The 26,401-nt window shown below is 36.3% G+C and overlaps 1 protein-coding gene across 6 annotated transcripts in view; it reads left to right on the forward strand.

The window, feature by feature from the left end:
• Positions 1-26,401, forward strand: part of RFX3 (regulatory factor X3) — a 298,160-nt gene that overhangs the window by 35,549 nt on the left and 236,210 nt on the right. The window contains exons 2-4 of one of the 6 annotated variants that reach the window (XM_082615488.1): positions 2,829-2,900; positions 6,414-6,481; positions 11,080-11,117. The exons of 2 other annotated variants lie outside the window; for them this stretch is intronic. In XM_082615488.1, coding sequence (XP_082471614.1) covers positions 11,111-11,117 — 7 coding nt within the window. In that variant the 5' untranslated portion in view covers positions 2,829-2,900; positions 6,414-6,481; positions 11,080-11,110. Of the gene's footprint in view, positions 1-2,828; positions 2,901-6,413; positions 6,482-10,903; positions 11,118-22,871; positions 22,893-26,401 lie in introns of those variants that run through there. 3 more of the 6 variants (XM_082615492.1, XM_082615489.1, XM_082615493.1) reach the window with 3 other exon arrangements.

The raw sequence follows: 26,401 nt of genomic DNA on the forward strand, positions 1-26,401 counted from the left end.
TAATTGTAATGTGTCTTGGTGTGGATCTTTTTGGGTTCAACTGTTTTGGAACTCTAGGCTTCTTGGACCTGGATTTCTGATTCCTTCCCCAGGTTAAGGAAGTTTTTTTCCTTCTTTTTTTTTTTTTTCATATAAGTTTTCTGCCTCTTTCTCTCTTCTCCTTCTGGGATCCCTATAATGCAAATGGTAGTCTGATGTTGTCCCATTGGTCCCGTAAGCTATTTTCACTTTTTGAAATTCTTTTTCCTTTTTTTTTTTTTTTTTTTTTTGTGGTACGTGGGCCTCTCACTGTTGTGGCCTCTCCCGTTGCGGAGCACAGGCTCCGGACACGCAGGCTCAGTGGCCATGGCTCACGGGCCTAGCCGCTCCGCGGCATGTGGGATCTTCCCGGACCGGGGCACGAACCCATGTCCCCTGCATTGGCAGGCGGACTCTCAACCACTGTGCCACCAGGGAAGCCCTCTTTTTCCTTTTTGTTGTTCTGTGTGAGTTCCATTGCCCTTTCTTCTAGATCACTCATTCATTCTTTGCTTTACCTAGTCTGTTTGAACCCCTCTAGTATATTTTTCAGTTAAGTTATCCTATTCTTCAGCTCTTTGACTTCTGTTAGGTATTTTCTTATATTTTCCATCTCTTTGTTGAAGTTCTCAATGTGTTTATCCATTCTTCTCCCAAGGTCAGTGGACATCTTTATGACCATTATCTTTTACTCTTCATCAAGCAAATTACTTATCTCCATTTCATTAAGGTTTTTTTTTTTTTTTGAGGTTTTATATTGTTCTTTCCTTTCGAACATGTTCCTCTGTGTCCTCATTATGCTTGACTCTGTGTTTGTTTCTGTATATTAGGTGAAACAGCTACCTTCCCAGTCTTGAAGGAGTGGCGTTGTGTTAGGAGAGGAACCATGTCTTTCAACCTCACCCTAGGTCTTGATTGTCTATTGAACCTTTGTGATTGTCCAAGCAGCCTGATTTATTCCTGATGGTTCCCAGTTGTTGACAGTGTACCCATTATCTATCACTGTTCCAAAGGGAAGTATCTCAGTCAGTACCTTGCTTCAGGCTGATGGGAAGCCAGACCCTCAGAGAGCTTTTAAAGGATGCAAATAGATACAGTCCTGTGGGACTGCAATCATAAACCCTGCTGGAGACTTGAAGGTGTCTTTTGGGCAAAAGTTGCAAAAATTGGGGCTTCAGTCATGTGTATAAGCTGTTTTCTGTGAGGTAGTAGAGAGCTGTAGCACGGCCAAGGGACAGTACAAACATGGTGTTTCCCAGCCTATGTTCCCTAAGAGCAGTTTTGTAGTCTCTAGCTCTGTGTAGCAAGCCTCAATTCTGCCCCTCAAGATAAAACTATAGGACAAGTAAATTGTCCTTTTTCACTGAAAGATCTGGGGTATGTGTCAGTCTGCTGTCTCTTGGTGCCTTGGGGATGGTAGCCTGCCACAACTGGCTTTCCTATTGTTACAGTCCTGTGGGACCCAAGAATGCAAGCCCCTTGGCCACCAGAGCCAGATAGATGATCAAGGAGTGTCCCCTGTGTATACTGCCCATGCCTGCCAGCTTTAATGAGGCAGCAGGAGAGCTCAGGGCTGGGGTGTGCCTACCAGCTTTTGCAGGGCCGCAGGAGAGCACAGGGTCAGGGCATACCTGCTAGCATTATCACCGTAGAGGGAGAGCAGAAAACCAACCAGCTCCTCCGCCCCCCTAGAGAGTTCCAGCAGGCCTCTGTCCCTCTGGTGGTTGCTTTAAGACTAGCAAATGAATCTTCTTCACATGTAGTCTAGGCATTTTCATACTGCTGCTTTTGTGCCTGTGTCCAGGGTGAGTGAATCTGCACTCAAGCCCCTTAAGGGAAGTATCTCAGCTCCCTGCAGCCCTATGGGTCTCCTGGATGTGAGCCTCATTGTTTTCAAAGCCAGATGTTTTGGAGGCTTGTCTCTTTGTTGCAGGTCCTAAGGGTTGGTGTGCCTGGTACAGGGCATGAACCCCTCACTCTTCAGGGAGAAGCTCTGAATTTGTGACATCCCTCCCAGTTGTGGGTTGCCACACTGTGATGAGGTTCTTGGTGAGACTGCCTCTGCTATCTGTCTTGATGTGGCCTTTTTACTGTTTGCTGTGCAGAAGTTGTTTGGCTAATTTTTAGGTCTTTTTCATAGGGAATTGTTCCATATGTAGCTGTAGCATTGGTTTATCCATGGGAGGAGGTGAGTTTAGGATCTTTCTATGCCATCATCTTGGACTTTCTCCTTCCATTTTGTTTTCTAATATGGTAAATGGATAGATATAAGTAGTGACCTACTGAAGCCCGTTCTTACCAGCTGGAGAGAGCCATTATTGTTAATCTTTTCTTAAATCTTTATTCAGATGTTACATTGCTAGCTTGAAACCAGCCACATTGGGAGTATTTACATCATGGAAATGAGTTGAAACTACAAATTTGGCATTTTTGAGGGTAAAGGAGGGAAAGCTGGCTGTTGAATATATGCCATTGCACAACTAGATATAATACACATAATAATAATAATTATTATTATTATTAAATAATTATTAAATTATTATGTTATTATTTAATAATAATTTAATAATATTAAGTTATTAAATTTAATAATATATTAAATTATTATTATAAAGTTGAACCCAATAATAATAATAAACAAAAGTTCTTTGGTGTTCTCAAAAAATTTAAGATCGAAATGGGCTCAGGGACCAAAAAGTCTGCTAATCATAAATGAACTGCTGGTAGTGACTTTACTGTACAAGTTCAACAGCAGAGTCTGTGCTAATATATGATGAAGGTGGATTATCACCCAGGTGCTTTGTCTTTAGAGCCACTTTACCAGTTTCCCCTATGGTGTCTTCCAACAAGAGGAACTCCATAAGGTGACGTGAAGTCATAAGGTATGTCATATGCTTTGTGGCTGACACCCTGCTAAGTTCATAGCTTACTTACTTGTTGAGCAATCAGAGACTTTCAGTATTATGCGAATATAGAAAATTGGGGATGGGAAAAGATTCTGGGCTTGAGTAGTTAGAGAAGTCTTTAGGGAGGAGGTAAAGCATGAGATGGATCTTAAAAGTTTTTAGGGAGGTGTAGTGGCTGAGGGATGTGGAAAAGGGGTTAAGCATGTGGGAGGTAGAGGCAAGGTATGATTTTGGTGTGAAGAATTTGAAGATGTTTTTAAGGAAATAATGAAGCAGATGGGGTTGAAAGAAAAATCAGGCTAAGAATTTGGAACTTAACTGGATAGAGCATAACCAGTAGTGTATATTTTAAAAACTGGATCAAATGTTAAGGTGAAAGAGGTCTTTTACGGAGATTAATCTGGCAGATCTGTGTAGATTAGCAGGGAGTGGTCTGAAGCCAGGTAAACCTGTTTTAATCATCAGAAAGGAAGGATAGGGTGAAGAACCTGGGCTACTAATTCAGAAAGACTTTGGTTAAGATTCTTCTTCTGCCACTCTTTTATTTTCAGCTCATGGATAAGATGAAGGTAACTAGCTAGTTGGGTTGTAAGTAACACAAAGGCATGAAAGAGTTTGGTAATGGTTAGGTGCCCGGTACTATGCTAGGACCTTCAGTGAGAGGTATTATCAATGCTACTTTTGCTACTACTACTTCTACTGCCACTACTTTTATAATAATATTTGATGCGCTATAATGAAGATTGAAGCTGGTGAACCATAAGTAGAAATAGGATGTAGAAACCAGGCCCATCCTTAACACTAATGGGTGCAAGAGTACAAATGAAAGTTCACTCATTATATTTCTGAATATTTAAATGCTACAAATCAGTTAACTGTTAAATAAAATGTGCTCTACCTCCTAATTTGACTGATACAGCTTTGTAATGAGGTGGATGATCATTTAGAATTTACAGATTTTTTTAGGAGTTCTGTTCTAGAATATAGTGGCCGAAGGAGAATTGGCCTTCTGTTACCTTGTTCTTCTCCTGTAGTCTACCTCCTTTTGCCCATATCCTAGGTTCTTTGCCATAGCATGTCCACCATGCCTATTTCCCAGGCAACCTTTCCTCACCCCTTGCAAGCTATCTCTTGACTGCCCCTTGGGCCTAGAGGTGGGTTTGCCTGCATCTCTGTCTGCCCTGGGGACGATACTTCAGGGCTCTGTATATAAATTTGGGATCCTGGGAATCTGCTGTGGTAGAGTGCTGAGGAGTCAGAGAGCATGCCCTGGACTCTGCAGACTTCTCACTTCAAGAAGAAGTACCTGGCTAGGGGGCCAAAGTGGGTTCTCTAAAGTGTAAGGCCCAGCGCAGTGACTCTTTTTGCCTGGGTCTCAGGATGGTGCTGGAAGGGATCATCTGACATGGGTGACATATCAGCAGGGTTCGTTTGCTATTAGTTGTGGAGTATGAGAAAATGAGCGTGAAAAAAATGAATACCAGGAGAATTATAAAGCCACTGAGAGAGTTAGCATAGTATGTGGGAGCAGATGAGGTGGGACCTGAATACAAAAAACTGTGTTTTCCTTGGCATTGAATACCTAATCAACTTCTCGCATATTGCCAAGCACATGGTAGTGAGTCAGTAAATGTTGAAGGGCAAGATGAAGATACTTGGATTATTTGTGCCAGAGATGAGAAGAAAGTCATTGTAGAATATAGAAAGAAACAAGAAAATAAGTTCTTGTGGGGCCAGTGTAGAGTTTTGAGGGAGGGTGCATCTTGCTGTGATTGGCATGGTAGTGAGTGAGCTCCTTGTGTGTGTGGACCATGTATATTTAATATTTGTATGTGTGGCGCCTAACATAGTTGCAATTCTTTTTTAAATAAATAATTGAATAATATTATATGAGAACAGGCTTTAGGAAAAGAATTGGATCTTAAAGTTAAAATGATTAATGGCAAAGACAATTTGTATTATTAGTGATCTGATATGGAGTCTGAGAAACTTGTAATAATTCAAGACATGGAGAGATCCCGAGCAATCGTGTTAGTTTCAGAATGAGGTGGCGAAAGATGTCTTCATAGAGGAGATTTCTTGTAACTTGTTTGGAGAGGAGTAGAGGACACAGATAACTGTAGATTAGCTTGAATTTTCTTACTTGATATTCACTCAAGTTAAGTACAGGTGAGGGTGGTTGGAGAAAAGAATCCAGGCTAAAGGACTTGGTAGAATTATCTTAGGAACATCTGATTATGGGTATGTATAACTCATAGTCATTTTGCTCAAAGTTGTTTTGAAGTATTTAGTCACTTAATTTATAATAAATATGTACAATAATATCTCATGTCAGAAAATATATGTCATAATGATAATAAGGTAACAGGAAAATCTGATAATAGGGTTAAAATTGCCGAGTTCTTTCTGAGAACTCTGGTGTGTTAATTAGTGTAGATTATTGCATTTTTGCTGTATCTGACTTGTAATCGCCTAAATACACAGCAAACACCTGTGATTACTTTAGTGATCCTTGTCTTGTCATGTTCAAGTCACCCCGAAAATGTGTATTTAGACTGTTCCCTGTTCATATATACTCAGCTGTGCCTGTTTGCTTTGTTATTTTTCTGAGTTTAATGGACCGACATAAAAATTTATGGCAACTGTCACTTAATGTCACCTTTACCTTTAAAGAAAAAAAGAAAACAAACAAAACTAAATCACGCCAGGCAGCTATGATGCTGTTTACAGTTGACTAAATTATCAGAATACTTTGTACTAAATTTATCTCTGACATCATGGGCCAAATTTAGGGCAAAAACGGTATGAACATATATAAACAATATACTTAATTACATTTTTATATATAAGTGTTACCCTAAATTTAATTTATTAGCCAGTAAAAATCATTAGTTTTAAAATAACGTTGCCCATTCGTCTCTGAACCAAAGGTTTCTTTTTAAAATTTCCATAAAACTGAATAATCATGTATGTCTTATTAATTTCTCCGGTTTGTGACCTGTTTGTATGTTGTTTCTGCTTGTTTATTTTTAAGAAATAAATCTTATTTAATTATTTTTAAGGAATGAGCAAAGGTATGTCAGCTGCTAATCCATTCTCACTTGCTTCTCTATATCAGGCTGTTCTCAGAACTGGCTGGTCTCTCATCTTCACAATTTAAAAGCATAGGTTTTTTCAAAGAATTCTTCTCTTATTTTCCCTCACTTAAATTTTCCTGATTATTAGATTAATATGTTTACTTGAATTCTACTTCTTTGAAAAGTAAAAGTTCTCTCTCCTTTTCTGTAAAATCAATATAACATTTTTTTTGGCTAAATAGGAAACTTTAAAAAATATAGTTGTGCAAAGAAATACTTTAAAAATAATTCATTTGTATGGTAATTAGTATTTATCCACAAATTCAATAATTTAAAATAATCATATATCTTCTAGATATCAAAGAATTCATTTTTAATGTTAACCTAATTCTTCTTGCTTTTAACATTTTAGGCCACTTGGTCATTCTGGCATTTTATGGTAGAGAATACATTGAGTTTGGCTCATGGAAAGAATATGAGGTAATTGATCCATGTTCTCTATAAATTATGAATATACACAAAACATAGAGTATTTTAATATGTCAAATATGGGGTCTCATGTCTGAGTTTTTTCAATAACTTTTTAAAATGTGAGATTTTGAGATAGGTTTTTCTTTTCTTAATGGTTGACAATAGCTAATATGGTAAGGAACTTTACTTTTACTACTTGTATATGTTTAAGACAAAGTATTGGAGCTGTTCCTCATATTTTACGTTTACAGTTAATATTTTTAAATGCTTCAGATAGCTTATTAGCTGTCTGTGGGGCTATAAAAACCTCAAGAGAACGCCTCCTTCCTATCCACCTCCCCAGCCCACCCGAAGTAGTATTAAAGGCATGCCGCATTGAAAAGTACTAGCAGCTAGTGCAGGAAATAGTGTGAAAGGGCATTGAGGCTCCTATAATGTGAAATTTCTAGGCACTTCTCAGGGTGGTCTAATGAAAACAAATATGAACCTCATGTTAATCTTTTGCTGTCCCTTTGGTACTCTTGTGTCACCCTGCATGATGCCTGACTTTGGCATTCTAAAATGGCACTCAGCTAAGTGCATATGCCACATTCATATCCATAGTTGTTTCATAGATAACCAAGCATCAATCCTGTATCAGAATTAGTTCAAATTAAAGATAGTAAAATATAGCAGTTATCCTTAGGAAATTCAGCCAATGACATGGGGGTGTGAGAATCAGTGGGTACTAACTATTGAGTAGAGTAATTGGCTAACATACTGCTGATGTCATAATTCCCCTACTCAATAATGGGTTGGTTATGTAAGAAGATGCAGCAGTTTGGTGTGTGAACTTCTGCTTCCACTACAGCAGTACTTTAAAGAGGCTTTCCGTTGGCATTCAGAAAGGTGAAAAGTGCAGAGGTGGTAGTGGGAGGGGCATCAGAGGGATAGGCATAGAGTCTGAGTACATGTAAGCTGTTCATTATCATTGGTCTTTGAGATGCTTGTACCCGAATTGAATTACTTTCTTACCTTCCCACACAGTTGGAATGCAACTGAAATGCAGCCCATTCAAGGTGGTAAAACATTGCTCTTTTAATATTTCTTCAGTCTTCAGCTTCTGTGGGACGATAACCATACAATTTGCTGGTTAAGAGACTTAACCAAGACTCAAGAGAAATAAGCTGGAGCTATTTCCTCCATTTCAAACCTGTGGTTTTATAAAAGTCCACCAAAGGGTGTACCAAAAATTCCCCTAACCACTTTTCAAAATTTTTTATGGATATAAGGTTGCAGGAAAGATAAAGTAAATAGTTTTATGTCTAAGACCTTTGTAACATGATTTATAACAAAAACTATGCATTTATATATAGGCGTTATAATTAAAGAGCTATAATCTTTATCACTGATAGTATATTTAAAGAGACACAGTGCCAACTCTTTCAAATAGTTTTCCTAGGAAGTTTTGCAGCTTTATCATATTTATTAAATCATATAAGTTGTCTGTATCTAACAAATGAATGATATTCTTTTTCCTTATCATTCATTTTTCATGATTGAGGGCATCTGGTATGGGCATCGATAACATACCCAATAATTGTGAAAGCTCATGTGGGCCTAGAGAAAAGAGTGTCCATAGTGTACTTCAATTAAAAATGCTTGCAAATAATGTTTATTAAAAATAGGTTAGTGGGACTTCGCTGGTGGCGCAGTGGTTGAGAGTCCGCCTGCCGATGCAGGGGACACGGGTTCGTGCCCCGGTCCGGGAAGATCCCACATGCCACGGAGCGGCTGGGCCCGTGAGCCATGACCGCTGAGCCTGCGCGTCTTGAGCCTGTGCTCCGCAGCGGGAGAGGCCACAACAGTGAGAGGCCCGCGTACCACAAAAAAAAAAAAAAGAAAAAAAAATAGGTTAGTGGAAATTTAAAATAGAAAACCAGTGGATATTTTGGTGGAGTCCTTCTTTTGGGTAAGTTGTAGGAGATGAACTTAACTTGAATTATCCTGAAAAGCCATAGAAAACAAGTCTATATGTGCTGCCCTTCCCACTTTTTCCTTTTAATCTGACTTTTGGGCTTTCATTTTGATAGCCTTAAACTCCTTTGTTATATGTGAAATAAGTAAGTTGTCTTGGGAAGGGGAGTGGTAGGGAGGGAAAAGTGTTTTTACTTATTGCATGGCATATGGGCCGTTACTTATAATATACTTTATATTTACATCGTAGATCACACTTTATAAGGTTCTTTTGTATGTACAGCGTCTTATCTAACTTTCCTCCTGACCAGTTATATGGGACCATATAATGGATGGGAAAGCCGAGTCCAAGAGAGGTTAAGAAACACCTTTGAAAACTGTTGCACAGCAAGTAGGTGGAAGATCTAGCATGTGCACCCAGATCTTGTGACTCTTAATCCAGTGTTCCTGTCCATTATATTAGTAATTTTCAAATTGTATTTTCCAATCAAGGAAGTTCTTCAGGAGCTGCCTTGGGTAATGTTGGTGGCTGCAGAGCAGGTCCATTTTTGTCTCTTTTTCTTTTGAAGCTCTGAGTAGTATTTCATTAGAAGTAAGCTTTTAGAGCCACTGCTCTGTACTGTTTTTCTTTGTGCAAAGACTAAAGAGAAGCAAACTATATCCTTCTAAGTGACAATCAAGGCTGTATACCTCTTGTCCTACTGGCATTGTGGATCTAGAAATAAGAATTAGACTGTTGGCATTTTTCTTACTTCTGTTCCTTGTCAACTAAGTACTTACTGAATATGTACTGAACACAGTAAGCAGGATACACAAGTTACTAGCTTTTTACCAGGGCCAATGACAATTGGTTTTAAAATAGTAATATAGTTTTTGTAAAAATTAAAATAGAAACTGTTCATATTAAACATATTATATCTTGGTCATAAAGTGACATTAATAAGCATCACCATTTTTATACAATTTAAAATATTGCTTGTACTTAATAATCCCAAGGCTGGTAGTTAAGCATATTTGTTCTTAAAAGTAATTTTCATAAGCTATTATCTATGTATAGAGTCTTGAAAATGCTAGATTATAGTAGCATTTATGAGTAATGCTAATAGTGTCACAGAATGGTTCCTTCATCATATTATAGAATTCTAGAGTCTTTGATAATAATGGATTCCAAAATATGTTTTCACCTTACCCAAGTATGCATTTAAGCCTTATTGTATTGTAACAATCTATGAAATTACATATCTGCAAATAGAAAATAAATTCCATCAGTGGTCAACAAAAGCATCATGAAATTTAATAATGGTTAAAAGTTTATCACACAAATTCAAGATAAGAGTAATTGTTATGGAAGCAACCTAAGTGTCCATTGACAGATGAATGGATAAAGAAGATGTGGCACATATATACAACGGAATATTGCTCAGCCATAAAAAGAAACGAAATTGAGTTATTTGTAGTGAGGTGGATGGACCTAGAGTCTGTCGTATGGAGTGAAGTAAGTCAGAAAGAGAAAAACAAATACCATATGATAACACATATATATGGAATCTAAAAAGAAAAGATTCTGAAGAACCTAGGGACAGGACAGGAATAAAGACACAGATGTAGAGAATGGACTTGAGGACCTGGGGAGGGGGAAGGGTAAGCTGGGATGAAGTGAGAGAGTGGCATGGACATATATACACTACCAAATGTAAAACAGATAGCTAGTGGGAAGCAGCCACATAGCACAGGGAGATCAGCTTGGTGCTTTGTGACCACCTAGAGGGTTGGGATAGGGAGGGTGGGAGGGAGACGCAAGAGGGAGAGGATATGGGGATATATGTATATGTATAGCTGATTCACTTTGTTATAAAGCAGAAACTAACACACCATTGTAAAGCAATTTTACTCCAATAAAGATGCTAAAAAAAAAGACTAATTGTTAGACTCAAATCATAACATTGTATACATTTAATGTGTCAACAGTTTTGTACTTTTTATTTAAAAATTTTTTTATTGAGATATAGTTGATGTACAATATTATATAAGTAACAGGTGTACAACATTATGATTCACAATTTTTAAAGGTTATACTCCATTTATAGTTATTATAAAATATTGGCTGTATGCCCTATGTTGTACAATATATTCTTGTAGCTTATTTATTTTATACATAATAGTTTGTACCTTTTAACACCCTTACCCCATTTTGTCCCTCCCCTTCTCTCTCCCCACTGGTAACCACTAGTTTGTTCTCTGTATCTGTGAGTCTGTTTCCTTTTTGTTATATTCACTAGTTGTATATTTTAGATTCCACATAGAGTGACATCATACAGTATTTGTCTTTCTCTGTCTGACTGACATCACTTAGCATAATGCTCTCCAAGTCCACTGCTGTTGCAAATGGCAAAACTTCATTCTTTTTTCTGGAGTATTACTTTTCTTAAACTTAGCCACTGAGCTCTTAGTTTAGAGTACTAATCTAAACACTCTAAACTAGTAATGTTTGACTGTTTTCTCCACAGTTCATTGTGAACATGGAACAATTAGAGAGGCACTGAAAAGGGCAGCAAAAATGGATATATTGGCAGGAGTGAGGAGGGATTCAAGAAGCGTGGGGGGAATCTGTTTTCAAATTTACTTGTATTTCTCTTTATTTTTTATTACAGAATTTCAGCTAAAAATCAATAGAGCAACAAAATGACAGGTATGTTAGATCCTTAAGTTATCTCCTTGAAAGACAGACCTAAGTAGAATGAGCTTGAATTACAGGAAGGATGATTTTAATTTGTCATAAAGCAGATATTCCCTAAAAGTGAGTGGCAATAGAGGGATATTTGGGATGTCATACTCTATAAAGATCTTTAAGACTGAAGTAGTTATCTATTCAACTAAATATATGTTTTATCCTTGAAGTCTCTACCAAACTGAAGGTTCTTTTAGCTGAAGCTGCTAATTGCTAATTGCTGGAAATTAGCTAATTAATTAGCTAATTAAGCTGCTAATTGCTTGGAAATGTATGCAATATGTATATAATTCTCTTATAACTAAATATGACATATGTAGTTTATGGAGATCCTTATATTATTTTTCAGAGATAAATTAAGATAAAAATTGCAAGTACATTGCAAATTTGGGATTATAGAAAGAACTAAAGTACCCTTAATCTGAGAGATAATATATATGCCATATTATTATGTGTGATTTAAAAATACTTGACAAAAAATGAAGAGGAAGGCAGCCATTAGTCAAAAATGTGAGAATGAAGCTATATCCTTTGGCAGGGTGGTTCAGTGCAAACAGCTAATGCGTTTATGAGTTACTCAAACCTGAGGTCAAATCATGGTTCACCCACTTATTAATTCAATATCCTTACGTAATATGAGGATAATAACTGTTGCCTTGCAGCTTTGTGAAAACTAAATAAGGGATATACGTGAAGTACATAATGCAGTTCTTGGTACATAGTAGTGCTTAATAAATGATACAGGCATGCCTTGGAGATATTGCAGGTTCAGTTCCAGACCATTACAATAAAGTGAACCTTGCAGTAAAGTGAGTCACACGAATTCTTTGGTTTTTCAGTGCATATAGAAGTTATGTTTACACTATTCTGTAGTCTATTAAGTATGCAATAGCATTATGTCTAAAAAAATAATGTACATACCTTAATTTTAAAAAATACTTCATTGCTAAAAAATGCTAACCATTATCTGAGCCTTCAGTGAGTCATAATCTTTTTGCTGGTAGAACATAGAAGGTCTTGCCTCGATGTTGATTGTTGCTACTGGTCAGGATGGTAGTTGCTAAAGGTTGCAGTGGCTGTGGCCATTTCTTTCTTTTTTCTTTTTTTTTTTTTGCGGTACGCGAGCCTCTCACGGTTGTGGCCTCTTCCGTTGCGGAGCATAGGCTCTGGATGCGCAGGCTCAGTGGCCATGGCTCACGGGCCCAGCCGCTCCGCGGCATGTGGGATCTTCCTGGACCGGGGCACGAACCCGTGTCCCCTGCATCGGCAGGCGGACTCTCAACCACTGCGCCACAGGGAAGCCCCAGAGCCCATACTCTTAAACTACAAGGCTGCTTGGCCACCCAGTTGCCAAGGCAAGATTGAGGTTAGTTGGCACCAGTATTCATGTCTTGAGTTGACATAATTACTAATCTTTACTAATATAAGGAGGCATATACCTAAATATCTGTAATGGAAGATAATCTCCTTATAATTTGTATGTGGGTATGGACTATTAAGCTTTTCTACATATTTGGGTATACATATGTCTAATCATAGATTTCCCCTAGGTATATTGGAGCCCAGCCACAAAGGCTTGTCTCAGGTTAAGGTAGAAAACTGTCTAGTTTCTCCATTGCCCATCGTCATTATTTTATATTATCTATATCTCACTAAGTGCTAGAAATTGTTGTTTTGACTTTTTCAACAAATTATTAATGCCTCTATGTTGTAGGCTAGAAATACAACGTTAAACAAGAAAGTCATGGTCCCTTTCTCAGCAGGGGACACTTGTCATTGTGGATGGGACAGTTCTTGGTGGGTTATCCTATGTTGTAGCATGTTTTAGCGACTATGGGCCAAAATGGCATTAGAACCACTTGCCCTCCCCAATCACTGTGACAACAGAATGACCCCAAAGGTTTCCAAAGTCATCAGGTAAGGGATGGTGGGATGGTGTAGTGGTCTATCTTGATGTTATTCATACTCAGCCTTGAGGATAGTAGCTGCCCACTTGTCCATGCACTTTGTCCATGCACTATCCAAGTTGAATAATTGACTTTAAGCATTTCTTTTTCTAGAATACAGGCTTCATACAAATAAATAGAGCCGAGAGAGCTACAAAGCAAATAACTAAACTGATTACACTCCGGGTACAATGGCTAAACTGAAAAGCAAGATTAGTTGTGGATAATGTTACCAATGGCTAATTGAGAATATTCTCCTTATACTGTAAATAGCGAGCATAAGTTAATAAACTCCCAAGTTAACATTCCAAGATGATGCTATATTTTTTGAAGCTATAGAATCTAAGTCTCTAGGACTTTATATATGCAAATTATTTCTTAAAGACATACAGCACATTTATGCTAAGTACATTTTGTAGCACAAACATTTCTGCTTTGCTTTTATTTTTTTAAGAGAAATTTTTAACAAAATTACAAATTTAAATAATTTGTAAATAGAAACAACTATGAAGGATTTATGACTTGAATTTGTCATTTGAAAGAGGAATAAAAATAAATTTTCATTCAGTGTCCACATTAACTGCCTTTTAATCAGTATTTTATATTAAAAGTAATAACATTTGGAAGTTTACAGAGCCTCAGGCTTATGACAGTTGACATTTAAATGACAATAATTTTATTGTATTATGATTATAAAAATTATTTATGTGCTCTAAAACATTCAGAAAATCCAGAAAGGTACAAAGAAGGGAGTAAAAAAAAATTATCATTCTGCTCAAAGCTTACTACACATCTGCTCACAAGATTATTATTATCATCTTCTCAGAATTTCTCTCAGTGAGCATGTATGTGCTAACTCTGGCATTCCTGGGTGTGCTTCTGTCCACATATGTGCACGCTCCCTCTCCCTTACAAACACAAAAATACACGCACTTTCTCTTAAAAGTTGGGTCATCCAATTTTTTTTTAAGTTTGACACTCGTATCTTTTCATGATAGTAAATAACATTTTATGCATTCTTATTGGCATATCTACTTAAACAGCTCTCTAGCTAGACATTTAGGTGGTATCCTGTATTTTGGGTTTATGATTAATTATTGTATGTACACCTTGTGCATCATCCAATTATTTTCTTTATATGAGTTTTTAGGAATAGAATTGCTGGGTAGAAGGCTGGGTACATGTTTAGTGTTTTTATCAACCACCAAATTGCCATCTAGACAGGTCATGCCATTTCATACTTCCAACACTAACACTTTAATGTTTTGTTTCTTTGCATGCTCTCTGATACTAGGTGTGATCAATCTTTGTAATTTTTTTTTGTATTTTTGCCAGTCTGATAGTTGAAAAAGATCTCACTCATATTTGCTTTTCTTTGATAACTAATGGCATATTTTTTTTAAAGTATATTAGCCATTTGTATTTCTTTTGCTGATTGTCCACTTATATCATTAGCACACTTTCCTATTGGGTAGTGTCTTCTCTTCCTCCTCCTTCCTTCTTTTAAATTTCGAGATTTCTTCATAATACAAGGATATGAACTTTTATTTGTGATTCATACTCTACGTATTTTGCCATTTAAAGATATTTGCTATTTTTCTCTTTTTGGTTTTGTTTTAGAAATATTTTACTATGTAAATGTATACCTTTGTTTTTCAGTTGGTATTCTTACATTATAATAAGACCATTATAACTCATGATTCAGTAGATGGATTCAAGATTAGATATTTTAAAAAATGAAAGTACTTTTCTGATTGGAAACCATTTTGCAGATGAGGAAGGTGATGAATTGCTCATGTTAATTGGATATGTTTGCTGTAATTCCAGTTTCAGCTGCATATAAAAAAAGAATTGTGAGAGAGATATTTTGATGCAGTTAGTTGTAGTTACTTTAAAGCCAGATAGTCCTGGCTTTGTTTATTTTTCTTTAATTTAGATGAGAAATACTTATCAAGCACCTATTATACGTTAAACATTCAAAATGGATTTTCCACTTATTAGCTGTGTGACTGTTGGCAAGTTACTCTAAGTAGTCAAGTTCTTGACTCATTTTATTTATTTGTAAAAGAGGGATAATAACTACTTTGTGAGTTATTTTAAGGGTTAGTTAGAGTTTAGTTGAAGTATTTAGCAGCACCTGACATATAATTAGACAACAATGAATCATTAGTATTATTGTTTTTATTTTTTATAGTAACAACACATAATTTTAGCCCATTACTATATATAATATCATTGCTGTGGTAGTAATTTAGCATATGAGTTAATTAACTATGATTATTATAATTTTATTAATAGAATGGAGCCTAGCTAGACTGACTGTACTTAGGATCTTGTCAGATAAATATTACTTCCTTATATTTGTATAGCAGTTTCGTTTTCAGAGCTCTTTCTCATTTCTTGTTTTATTTGCTCTGTACAGTCTTCCAGTAAGAAAAGCAGGGCCTGTATAATTTTCCATTTTGCAATTGAGGAGCTGAGGCTTGTAGAGAATGACAGACTTGTCCAAGATCATATGGCTTATAAGTGGTTAATCAGGTTCATTTCCTTCCACCTATAATTAAGATTCTCACTGAACCTAGATTGACCTTCAGTATGGGAAAGAACAGAGAATAGAATCTGACTATAATTGACGAGTCTTCATTTAACTTTAGCCATTTTATAGTTTCTTGTGTTTGCTGCCATTCCAGTCATCTGAACATTGGCTTTAATGTTTTAGTAGTCTGTATTATGTTGATGGTGGTTACGATGAAGCACATCTCTGGGTATTCACACGCTTGTGAAGTCTCTTTCCTTTCAATCTGGACTGGGCCTGTAGCTTATTTTAACAAACAGAATGCAACAGAATTAGAGCTGTCTGAAGTCTGGGCATAAGCCTTAAGGAAGCCAGGTAGCTTTTGCTTTTATGTTTCTGGGAGACCTGAACCATTATGTCAGAAATCGGGCTACCTTCCTAGAGAGACCATGTGGAAATGAGGCCACATGGAGAGAGGGAGAGGGAGAGAGGAAGGGGAGTGGGAGAGAGAGAGGCTCTGAGGTTACATGGAGACAGAAGCCCAGTCACCCTAATCCTAGTATTCTAGCTGAGCCCATTTCCTACCTGCCAGCTGAAAGCAATTATGTGAGTGACCCCCAGCAAGATGAGCAGAAGTAGCTGAGCCCAGCCCAGGTTGCAGAATTATGAGCAAAAAAATAGTTTTTGTTTTTTTGAGCCATAAGTTTTGTGGTGGTTTGTTACACAGTAATAGAAAAGCTAGAGAAGCATGGCAGTGTACTTGAAAATAAAAGTCTTGCTAAAGGGTGTTTCCCTTTCTTGGCCTATTTTGACAGTTTTGGTCTTTTTCTGGTTTGCTAATGTCAGGCAGTGTTGAAGAGAGAGAATAGTAATGGATAATTTTTCCTTTCCAGAAGCTCATCTTACTGAACCTTTAAGTACACAGGTTTGGCCGATACTTGGGTAAGCCTGAGGTAAACCCAGTCTCTCTGTGCTGAGTCTCTTCAGAGAAATCTCAGGTGATTGGGCTGCTTCCTATTTTTAGGTCTCTGATTCTTCTTCTTTGTTGAATTTCCTACTCCCAGTCTTTTGTGACTCTCTTTATCCCTGTCAGAGTTGAATTGGATTTGGCCTAGGTTAGCCAGCTAAGAAAAGATGGCATAGTCTTTCTGCCTCTCTTGAACTTGTTTCTGTTGTCCACAAAGACTTGGGAAGCCTTTTGGGGCTGAGAGTAAAACTAAGACATGGACTCACCTCAGTTTCTGATCATTTACATATTACTTAACAGGAAAGATATGCTGCAGTGAAACATTACTCATGCAGTTTATCTTTTCCCTCTCATAGATCAGTTTCTTCCTATTTAACTATAAATACTGCATATTTTATTTTCCCATATAATTAAAATTATAAAATTATAAAAATAAAAAAATTGCAAAATGTTTTGTAAGTTTCTGCCAGAGATGAGAACCAGTGATCTAAACGCTTATAAGAATAATTTTTCAAAAACAACTTTGTTGTTGTTAAAAATGCTTTTTTGTTTTAAAAAAATACATGAAGATAGATTTAAAATATTACAAAGCTTGATTGGCTTCCAAATTGCTGGAGTGAGGGCCTCAGTGTACTCCCTTCCCTCTAACACAACAAAAACGCAAAACAACTAAAATCAACCATTTCAGAATTCTGGCAATTGATCAAAGCCAGAGAATGAACTGAAAATTGTCTATCCAAGAGAAGACTACTGAACCTTGAGATGACAGTGGCATCTAATTTGTGCCTACTCCCATTCTCCCTCCTTCCCCAGCTTGTGGTATAGCAGAAACTGGCAGCATTGCAGACAGTGGAGAGATATGACCACTTTTGGAGATCCATGAAAAGCAGCATCCCTATATCACAGTTGATATTTTGTGTCAACTTGTATCTCCCTGGGAAAACTCAGTTCTCAGAGAGTGATTGGCTATTGATTTGACCTTAGAGCTCAGCTCAGTTGGGGGAAGAAAATGCCTACCCACTGGGCTTTACTGATACAATAGCAACTGTTGGCCACATCTCCACTGTTTAAGGCTGTGATTTCAGGTGGGGCAAACAAGAGCCTGGCCAGGAATGTAGAGGGAAATCCTGGAGGATTAGCCAACCATAGGGAACTTTGAAAAGCTCCAACATATTTCTAGTTATCTAAAAGTTTGCAGATGTGCAAGGCTGTGCATATGCCCAGGAAAGACCTGGGAAAGGAGAAGATCCACCTCTGGCTGACCTTGAGGCTCTGTGCAAGAAGGAAGGGAAAGCTAGGGCTGTCTTACAAGCTACCTGAAGTTTGAAAGTGTGGCTTCTCACGAAGGTTCCTTTAGCTTTGGCAAAGGGTGGAAGATATACAGGCAAGGCATTTAAGGAAATCTTCTGACCAATCACTGGTTGACCACTAAATTATACTGATCCAGGAAGCCAGGCTTAAAAACAAAAAGAAGAATACTCAGTGGCCACATAATGCAGGGACTACAGAATTAGTTCATGGAAGTGCTAAACAAGTAAGCAACACCAAGAAAAAGAAGAGAACTAGCGAGAAAAAATCTTAGTGGGGCAGTGTAGAAGATTCTGCTACCGGAATTGTTAAAATACATTATCTAGATAGCTTGATAACTATCTAGTTAAAAAGATAGTTTCAGATATCTATTTAGATATCCAAATAGATATCTAAAACTATCCAAAATGTCTAGTTTTCAACCAAAAAATTTGAGAAATAGAAAAGTATGCTACATACATGGGAAAAAAGTGAAAAACTAGCTAACAGAAGTGTCCCTGTGGGCCTAGATTTGGACTTAATAGACAAAGACTTTAAGTCAGCTATTGTAAATATGTTTAAAGAACTGAATGAAACCATGTCTAAAGAATTAAAGGAAAGTGTGAAATTGATATCTTACCAAAGAGAATATCAATAAGCATAGCAATTATTTTAAAAGAACCATATAGAAATTTTGGAGTTTAAAAGTATGATAACTAAAGTGAAAAATTTACCAGAGGGGCTCAATAACTGATATGAGTTGGTAGAAGAAAATATTAGTCAACTTGAATGTAACTCAATAGAGATTATCCAGTGTGAGGAGTAGAAAGGAAATGAAAATGAACAGAGATTCAAGAGACCTATGGGACAACTCAAGTGTACCAACACACACATAATGGGAAAATGGGAGTCCCAGAAGAAGAGCAAAAAAAAAAAAAAAAAAAAAAACCCACAAAAAGCAGAAAGAATGTTAAAAGAAATGACAGAAAACTTCCCAAACTTGCTGAAAAAATACTGATTTACGCATTAAAGAAACTTAGTGTACTCCAAGTAGAATAAATCCATCATAGTCGAATTTAGACATCATAGTTAAATTTACGAAAGTGAAAGACAAAGAAATCTTGAAAATATGAAGAGAAAAATAAGATCAATAGCTGACTTCTTATCAGAAACCATGGATGCTGGAAGACATTTTCAAAGTTGAGGGAAAAAAACTGTCAACCAGGAATTCTGTATCTAGCTAAAATCTCCTTCAAAGATGAAGGAGAAATTAAGACACTTACAAATAAACAAAAACTGAGAGAGTCTGTCACTAGCAAACGTGCCCTATAAGAAGTATTAAAGGGAGTCCTTCACGTTGAAACAAAAAGACACGGCAATAAACTTAAATGCACATGAAATAAAGAGCAGTGGTAAAGGTAACTACATAGGTATTATGAAAGACTTACATATAAAAATACATATAGATGCATTTTTCTTTTAACTTATCTTCTCATGTTTTAAAAGACAACTGCACAAAGCAATAATAATAAAACTGTTGATGGGTTTATAACACATAGAGATGTAGTTTGACAATAATAATAAAAAGGAAGGCAAGGGAACAGAGGCATATTGGAGGAAAGTTGTAAATTATTATTGAAACTAGGTTAGTATAAATCCAGACTAGAATGTTTTAAATTAAAATGCTAATTGTAATTTCCAGAGCAACCACTAAGAAAATAAGTCAAAAAATTATAGTGAAAGAAACAAGGGAATGAAAAAGATACACTAGAAAATATCTATTTAACACAAAAGAAGGCAGGAAATGAGAAAAAAAAAGATGTTACAGAGCTCAAATATACCCTTAAAGAGTAGAAGTTATAATGTGTAATTTCCATGTAAAATAATATGTTTATGTAATCTTTAAGGAATGTTACCAGTAGAGAATATTGGTCAATGGATCCTCTTTGGGGCTTCATTTTTTGATACTATTGGATACTTATCAATAGATTTTAAAAATATGGTATTTTTACCATAGTGAAAAATGCACCAAAGTGAGATCAACGTGATAAGTTTCCATTAACCCTGGGTTCTTAAAAGGTAGCTTTGTTTCCCAGGAAATGAAACAGGAATGTATAGAAATGAGAGATTCTCTTTACTTTGTTTCTGAAAGTTTGGGTATGGAAAATTTAGTTCTTCCCCTTCCTCTAAATATGGAAAAGAACCGATGAGAAAAATGCTTTGGAGAAGAGAGGAGATCATGGGAAAAAGGCATCTGGAGATAAATGCACATAGGAAAGGGTTATCAAAAAGAAAAATGTTCTGGACAGAATATTTCAGAAGTCTTGAGAGGTATTTCTGCCTGCATTTTCCATATATTGTTGATTCTGTTCTCCATGGGTACCCAGCCCAAATGCATATGTGATCTCATAACAAGGATTGTTCATTGTTCAAGCAGCCACGCTTATAATGTCTTACATATATGCCTTCAGAAAATAAAACCCATGTTTAGCTTTATAGTGTGAAGAAAGTTTAATTATATCAAACAATACATGTAATCTCCTTATTATAGGAAAAGTGATTAAATTGAATTTTCTTATTACTGATTTAAACTATCATTTAAAAATGCAATTCTCAATCTGTTTTCAGTCCTAGCACAGTTGAAGAATGTAGCACAGTTGCATCAGTAATGATGGCTCACTCAACTGGGAGCATCTCTCTGGGTGAGAATAAGTAATATTTTAAAAGTCCTCCAAGTAATTCTGTTATGGTGTACCTCCTTTCCATTATAAGTAACAAATTTAAATCATAGATTCTTAGAATTTTATAGAAATTAGTGTTATTAAGAGGTTATGATGATTAAAATTGAATCTAGTAAGATTATTTTGTTTCTTAAGTTACAGTGAACCTTTTTAGTACTTTTTCTATAAGCTTACCAAAGTTTTCAAGACATTTTTATTCCTATGTTTTTTTCTCTAACCAGATTAACCATTTTTAACTGTACAGTACAACACGTTAACTATGTGCCCATTGTTGTGCAACAGAACTCGAGAACTTTTTCAGCTTGCAAAACTGAAACTTTATACCTGTGAAGAATAATTCTCCTTTCTCCCCTCCCCTCAGCCTCTGGTAACCACCATTCCACTTCCTAGGACTTTTACTATTTTAGATATCTCGTAAATGTAGAATCATGCAGTGTTTGTGTTTTTGTGACTGTCTTATTTCGCTTAGCATAACGTCATCAAGGTTTATCCATGTTGTAGAATATGACAGGACTGCCTTGTTTTTTAAGGCTGAATAATGTTCCATTGTACAGGCATACCTCATTTTATTGTGCTTTGCTTTATTGTGCTTCTCAGATATTGCTTTTTTTTTTTTTTTTTAACAAATTTGAAGGTTTGTGGCAACCCTGCATTAAACAAGTCTGTCGGTGCCATTTTTCCAACACTATTTGCTCACTTCCTGTCTTGACATCACATTCTGGTAATTCTCCCAATAATTCAAGCTTTTTCATTATTATTATATTTGTTATGGTGACTTGATTTTCCTATTGCAAAAGGTTATGACTTGCTGAAGGCTCAGATGATGGTTAGCATTTTTTAGCAATGAAGTTTTTTAATTGAGGTTTATGCATTTTTTTAGACATAATACTATTGCACAGTTAATAGACTGTAGTATACTGTAAATGTAACTTTTATATGCATTGGAAAACCAAAAATTCATGTGACTCACTTTGTTGCAATATTTGATTTATTGAGGTGGTCTGGAACCAAACCCTCAATACCTCCCAGGTATATCATTTATCCATTTATTTATTTATTTAAAATTTATTTTATTGAAGTCTAGTTTTTTTTCAGTTCTGTTTTATTGAAGTATAGTTGATTTATAATGTGTTAATTTCTGCTGTACAGCAAAGCGATTCAGCTATACATATATATTCTTTTTCATATTCCTTTCTATTATGGTTTATTACAAGATATTGAATATAGTTCTCTGAGCTATACAGTAGGGCCTTATTGTTTATTCATTCTATTCATAATAGTTTGAGTCTGCTAATCCCAAACTCCCAATCCATGCTATCCATTTATTTATTGATGGGCATTTAAGTTGCTTCCACCTCTTGGCTGCTTTGAATAATGCTATATTGAACATGGGTGTACAAATATCTCTTCAAGATCCTGTTTTCAGTTCTTTTGGATATATACCCAGAAGTGGGGTTGTTGGATCATTTGGTAGTTGTATTTTTAATTTTTTGAACAACCTCCATACTATTTTTCATAACAACTGCACCATTTTACATTTCCACCAGCAGTGGACAAAGGTTCCAATTTCCCTGCATCCTCACTGACACTTGTTATTTTATGTTTTTTGTTTTGTTTTGTTTTGTTTTATAGTGGCCACCCTAACCACTCCTAGGTTATGTTAGGTCTTTATTTACTCCTAAATCACTTTCTAAAGAAACAGAATAGCTACTTTAGGAGATTTCTTATAATTATTACAAATCTTCACAGTGCTCCCTGATCTCAAATACTAGAATACTAACTGGGGCTAGTGTTTTAAACATATTAGCTTGAATATGTAAAACTGGACATTTGAATTCCTTCATACTTTAACAGATATGATCCTCTTTACTTTTGGAATTCATATGATACTACGTTAGACATCACCACCTTATAAGGCAACGATAAAATGCTTTTGTCACTACCTGTAGTTTCTAAAATGGTAAGCGTGCTTTAATGGCATCATCATAGTGGTGATTGCTGTCACTGGGTGGCTTGTCTGCTCTTGTTTCCAAGCAGTCCATAAATGCTGTATCTTCGGATGCGTTTCTTCAGTGTATACCTAATGTGCTTCTTTGACGCTCTCTGAATGTGTTTTTCTCCATTTCACTTACCCTGTTGTATCTGCATGTGAATCTTTCTGTCATCCATTCTCCACAGATTTCTTGCCTAAGTGGGGTTGTGTTGCCAAAAACTTTGCTTCAGTGATGGTAGACCAGCTCTCTTCCAGTGCCCTATATTTGATGAGCTAGCCATTTAATAGTAAGTACAGCTTATGGATGATGCTTATGATCATATTCAAAACAGAACATATAATGCTCATAATCCATCTAGTCCTCACAACTGAATAAATTTGGGCATTTTTCTATTTTGTGGACATGTAGATTGATTGGGAGCTCAGCGTTGTTTCTAACTTGTCTTTCACTCTTCCAAAGTTCATACTGCAATGTTATAAGTTTGGGGGAAAAAAGCCACTTTGAATTTGGGGGCAGATTTGTATTCAAGTCTTGACTCTGCCCCTCAGTTGACTACCTTAAGATATGTTTCTTATCCTCTCCGACGCAGAAATCTCATATGTAAATTGCAGATAGTGATACGCAAACTTTTATTTTAAATGCTTCATTGATATAGTAAGCTTGTGTTTTTAGGAAGTTTTTTAACCAATTCTATCACGTTAGAATTTTCCTCTTACAAATAGTGAAGGTGAAGGGATTTTTAGACTGGTAATACTTTCATAACCCGTATCTGACAGGAGATCTCTTCTGATGAGTTTGGTTCTCATAGTTTGTCTATTAATTGAAAAAAATCAGTTAATACAGATCATAAAAGATGATGCATACATCCCACTAACATTTTAATTCAAAGCATATAAATAGACTGTCTTTTGATTAGGGCCAAGGCCTTTCCTTATAGTATGGGTTTGCTGACTGGAACAACAAGTCTTTCTTAAATCTATATTTATAACAAATCATTTCCAGTTTCCTTTTTGTTTCTCTAGATTAGAACTATAGAGAATTGAAAAGCAATGGTTCTCAAAGTGTGGTTCCCAGACCAGCATCATCAGTATCACATAGGAGTTTCTTAGCATGCAAATTCTTTGGTTTTGCCCCAAACCTACTGAATCACGCTAAGAAGGTGGGGCTCTGCAATCTGTTTTCACAAGGCCTCCATGCTAAAGTTTGAGAGCCACTATTCTATATTTTATGATTTCCACTAGTTTTTATATTTCTCTTACCCTTGCCTATGTCAACAGCACTGTTCTGTAGTGACTTGCCTTTATCAAGTCTTTCAAAGCTTTTGACTTAGTTTTTAAAGATACATTAGCTTTTGTCTTTGCTTTCATTGTTTATCTAATATATAATTAAATTTGTAAATTACAGTAACAATAAAACTCCCCTAATCAGCAAATACTACTGATTTGGGGAGAAGATATACTCAGGGAGCAGAAGTGAGGGGCGTACCAGAGAGTAGTCTGCATGCCGTGAGTTTTCAGCACACCACGGGCATCTGTCCATATGGTTGCAGAGGAAGTGGAGAGTGTGGGTTCAATTAGCAAGTTGGGTAAATGCGGCTGGTCAAGAGAGCTTCTCATATTTATTTTTCTGTGTAAGCTTACAAATTTCTCTGATCCTTACCTTTATAGCCCTTAATTCAGTACTTCTATGTTAAACTTCTGTCTGTTGATCTGTAAGTAGTCTTCTTGCTTAGAACCTGGAGTTTGAAATGTGTTTTTGATAACTCATAAATCTCTTAGGTTTATGTGGAGAAAGCAGAGAACCCACCCAGCAGCTCACATGGAAGATGTGTACCTATTTTCATTGACACCGAGCAGGAAACTGCATAGCAGCTAATACTTGAAGTAGAAAACAGACAGAAATGTTGTTTCCTAGCCTGAGACTGTAACTTTTGCTCCAGTTTTTAGTGCCTACTTTGATTTGGGAGAAAGCAGTCATGTGTGGGGACAGTTCAATTCAATACATCACGATGGCCATTCCTGCCGAAGTGCAGGTGAAATATTTGCCCACCATTGAGATACAAAAGGGGTTATGTAAGTCAGTCTGGAATCTGGCCTGCTGAACTGAAAACAGTGCTGTTTGGCAACATTCTGGATGGCGTTTTGATTGAGCTGCTTTTCTAACTGTATGTTTTAATTATTTTTATATTTTTAGCCACATTGCTGATTTCACAAAGAGAAAGGGGGTAAATAGCCTGTCCGTATCACCTCTGGATCGTATTGTTGCTGCAACAGTTGGGTCGTAGTACTGCTATGAAACACGATTAGAAAACTACCTAATACAAAGAAAATAACTATCGTACAACAATATCAGGATACTGTGACAGTGGTCCAGTAAAACAGCAGTACTAGTCCCACTGAAGTTCAGATGCAGATTTGATACTTGTTTAGTAGTCATTCTTGAGTGACACAGTGGCCCAGTCATTCCACTAACAAAACAACAGCTACTATAAATCTGATTAAAAAAAGAAGTGACTGTTGCTGAAGATAGACTGAAGTTTTGTTAAAGGTAGGCATCCACATATTTTATGTGTGTAGCATAAATTGTGAGTCTCTATTTAAATTCCACTTTGTTGTTTGGAGAAGGGTTTAATAAAAGCAATGAAACTGTAGTTTCCTGCCAAACTAAAGTAAAAGGAGAACAAAAATTAACAGATAATAATTATCGAATAAGTTTTGAATGGTAACTGTAGACTAATGATGTATAACTGTTACATCATATTATTGTTACAAATATTCCTCTAGAATGTTATTATCTAAGTTTTATAGATGGGTAAAATGGATTAAGAAAACTGGTGCCTTGCCCAAGGCCATGAGCTAGGATTTGAACTGTGGCAAAGCCCAAGCTTTTAAATACTACTTTACACCTTAATATCCGGTGCTTTAATACTTACTCCTGGCCTGCTTTCAAAAACTTCTCTCTTCCTGTCAATTCCAGAGATAACATTCAATAACTTGACAACAGTGGCCCTTCTAAACAAATATAGAGTGTTACAGAGCCAGGTGGCCCAAGATTATATTTTATTTTTCTGGCTCAAAATAAATTCCCTGCTCTTGGAATGATAAAGTCCAAAAAAAGACCCTTCTGTGTCCCAGGACTTCATCAGGCCTCATGGCCAGCTAGTGCCCTTTTTCATGAGCCAGTCACGAATACAGAGCCTTATGTCTTTATACTGTAATTTAGATTAGGGCCTAATGAAAGGGCAAGAAGCTGCTTTACTAAATTAGATCATTCTGGCCTTCAGAAATGGCAGTGCATTTGGTTAGAAAGATTCTGAGGAATTAATGACAGAAAGGCAATACTACTGTCTGGCCTATTAAGTGGATGTAAGCAAGGAGAAGGCTGATTCATAATTTAACAAACTCCCAAATTAGGCATCTTTTTTTCCATTGGGATCCAAGTAGGATTTTTTTTCTAGTATTAGAAACCTTGTTCTTGATCAGTCAAAATCTGGGTGGAAATCTTTTTGACAGTCGTAGACAATTATCTTTGGAAAATAAATTCTGTATTGGAAACATAAGTTATGTCATATGGAAGCATAAACGTGATGCTTTTATGAGCTCACTTACATTTAGTAGATTTCAGATTTAGAGAGACCAGGTTACACAGGGTAGGCATAGAAATGTTTCAAAGATATATTAAAGCCAACTTGCAATTGACAGTAAAAATTACAGTGACAGACACTGGATGTGGAGTCAGGAGGCCTGTGTTTGAGACTTTGCCATTACTCTGAAGGATCCTAAAGCAAGTGGTTTA

This window comes from Mesoplodon mirus (assembly GCF_964341445.2).
Source record: "Mesoplodon mirus genome assembly, chromosome: 1".
NCBI classification, from domain to species: Eukaryota; Metazoa; Chordata; class Mammalia; order Artiodactyla; family Ziphiidae; genus Mesoplodon; species Mesoplodon mirus.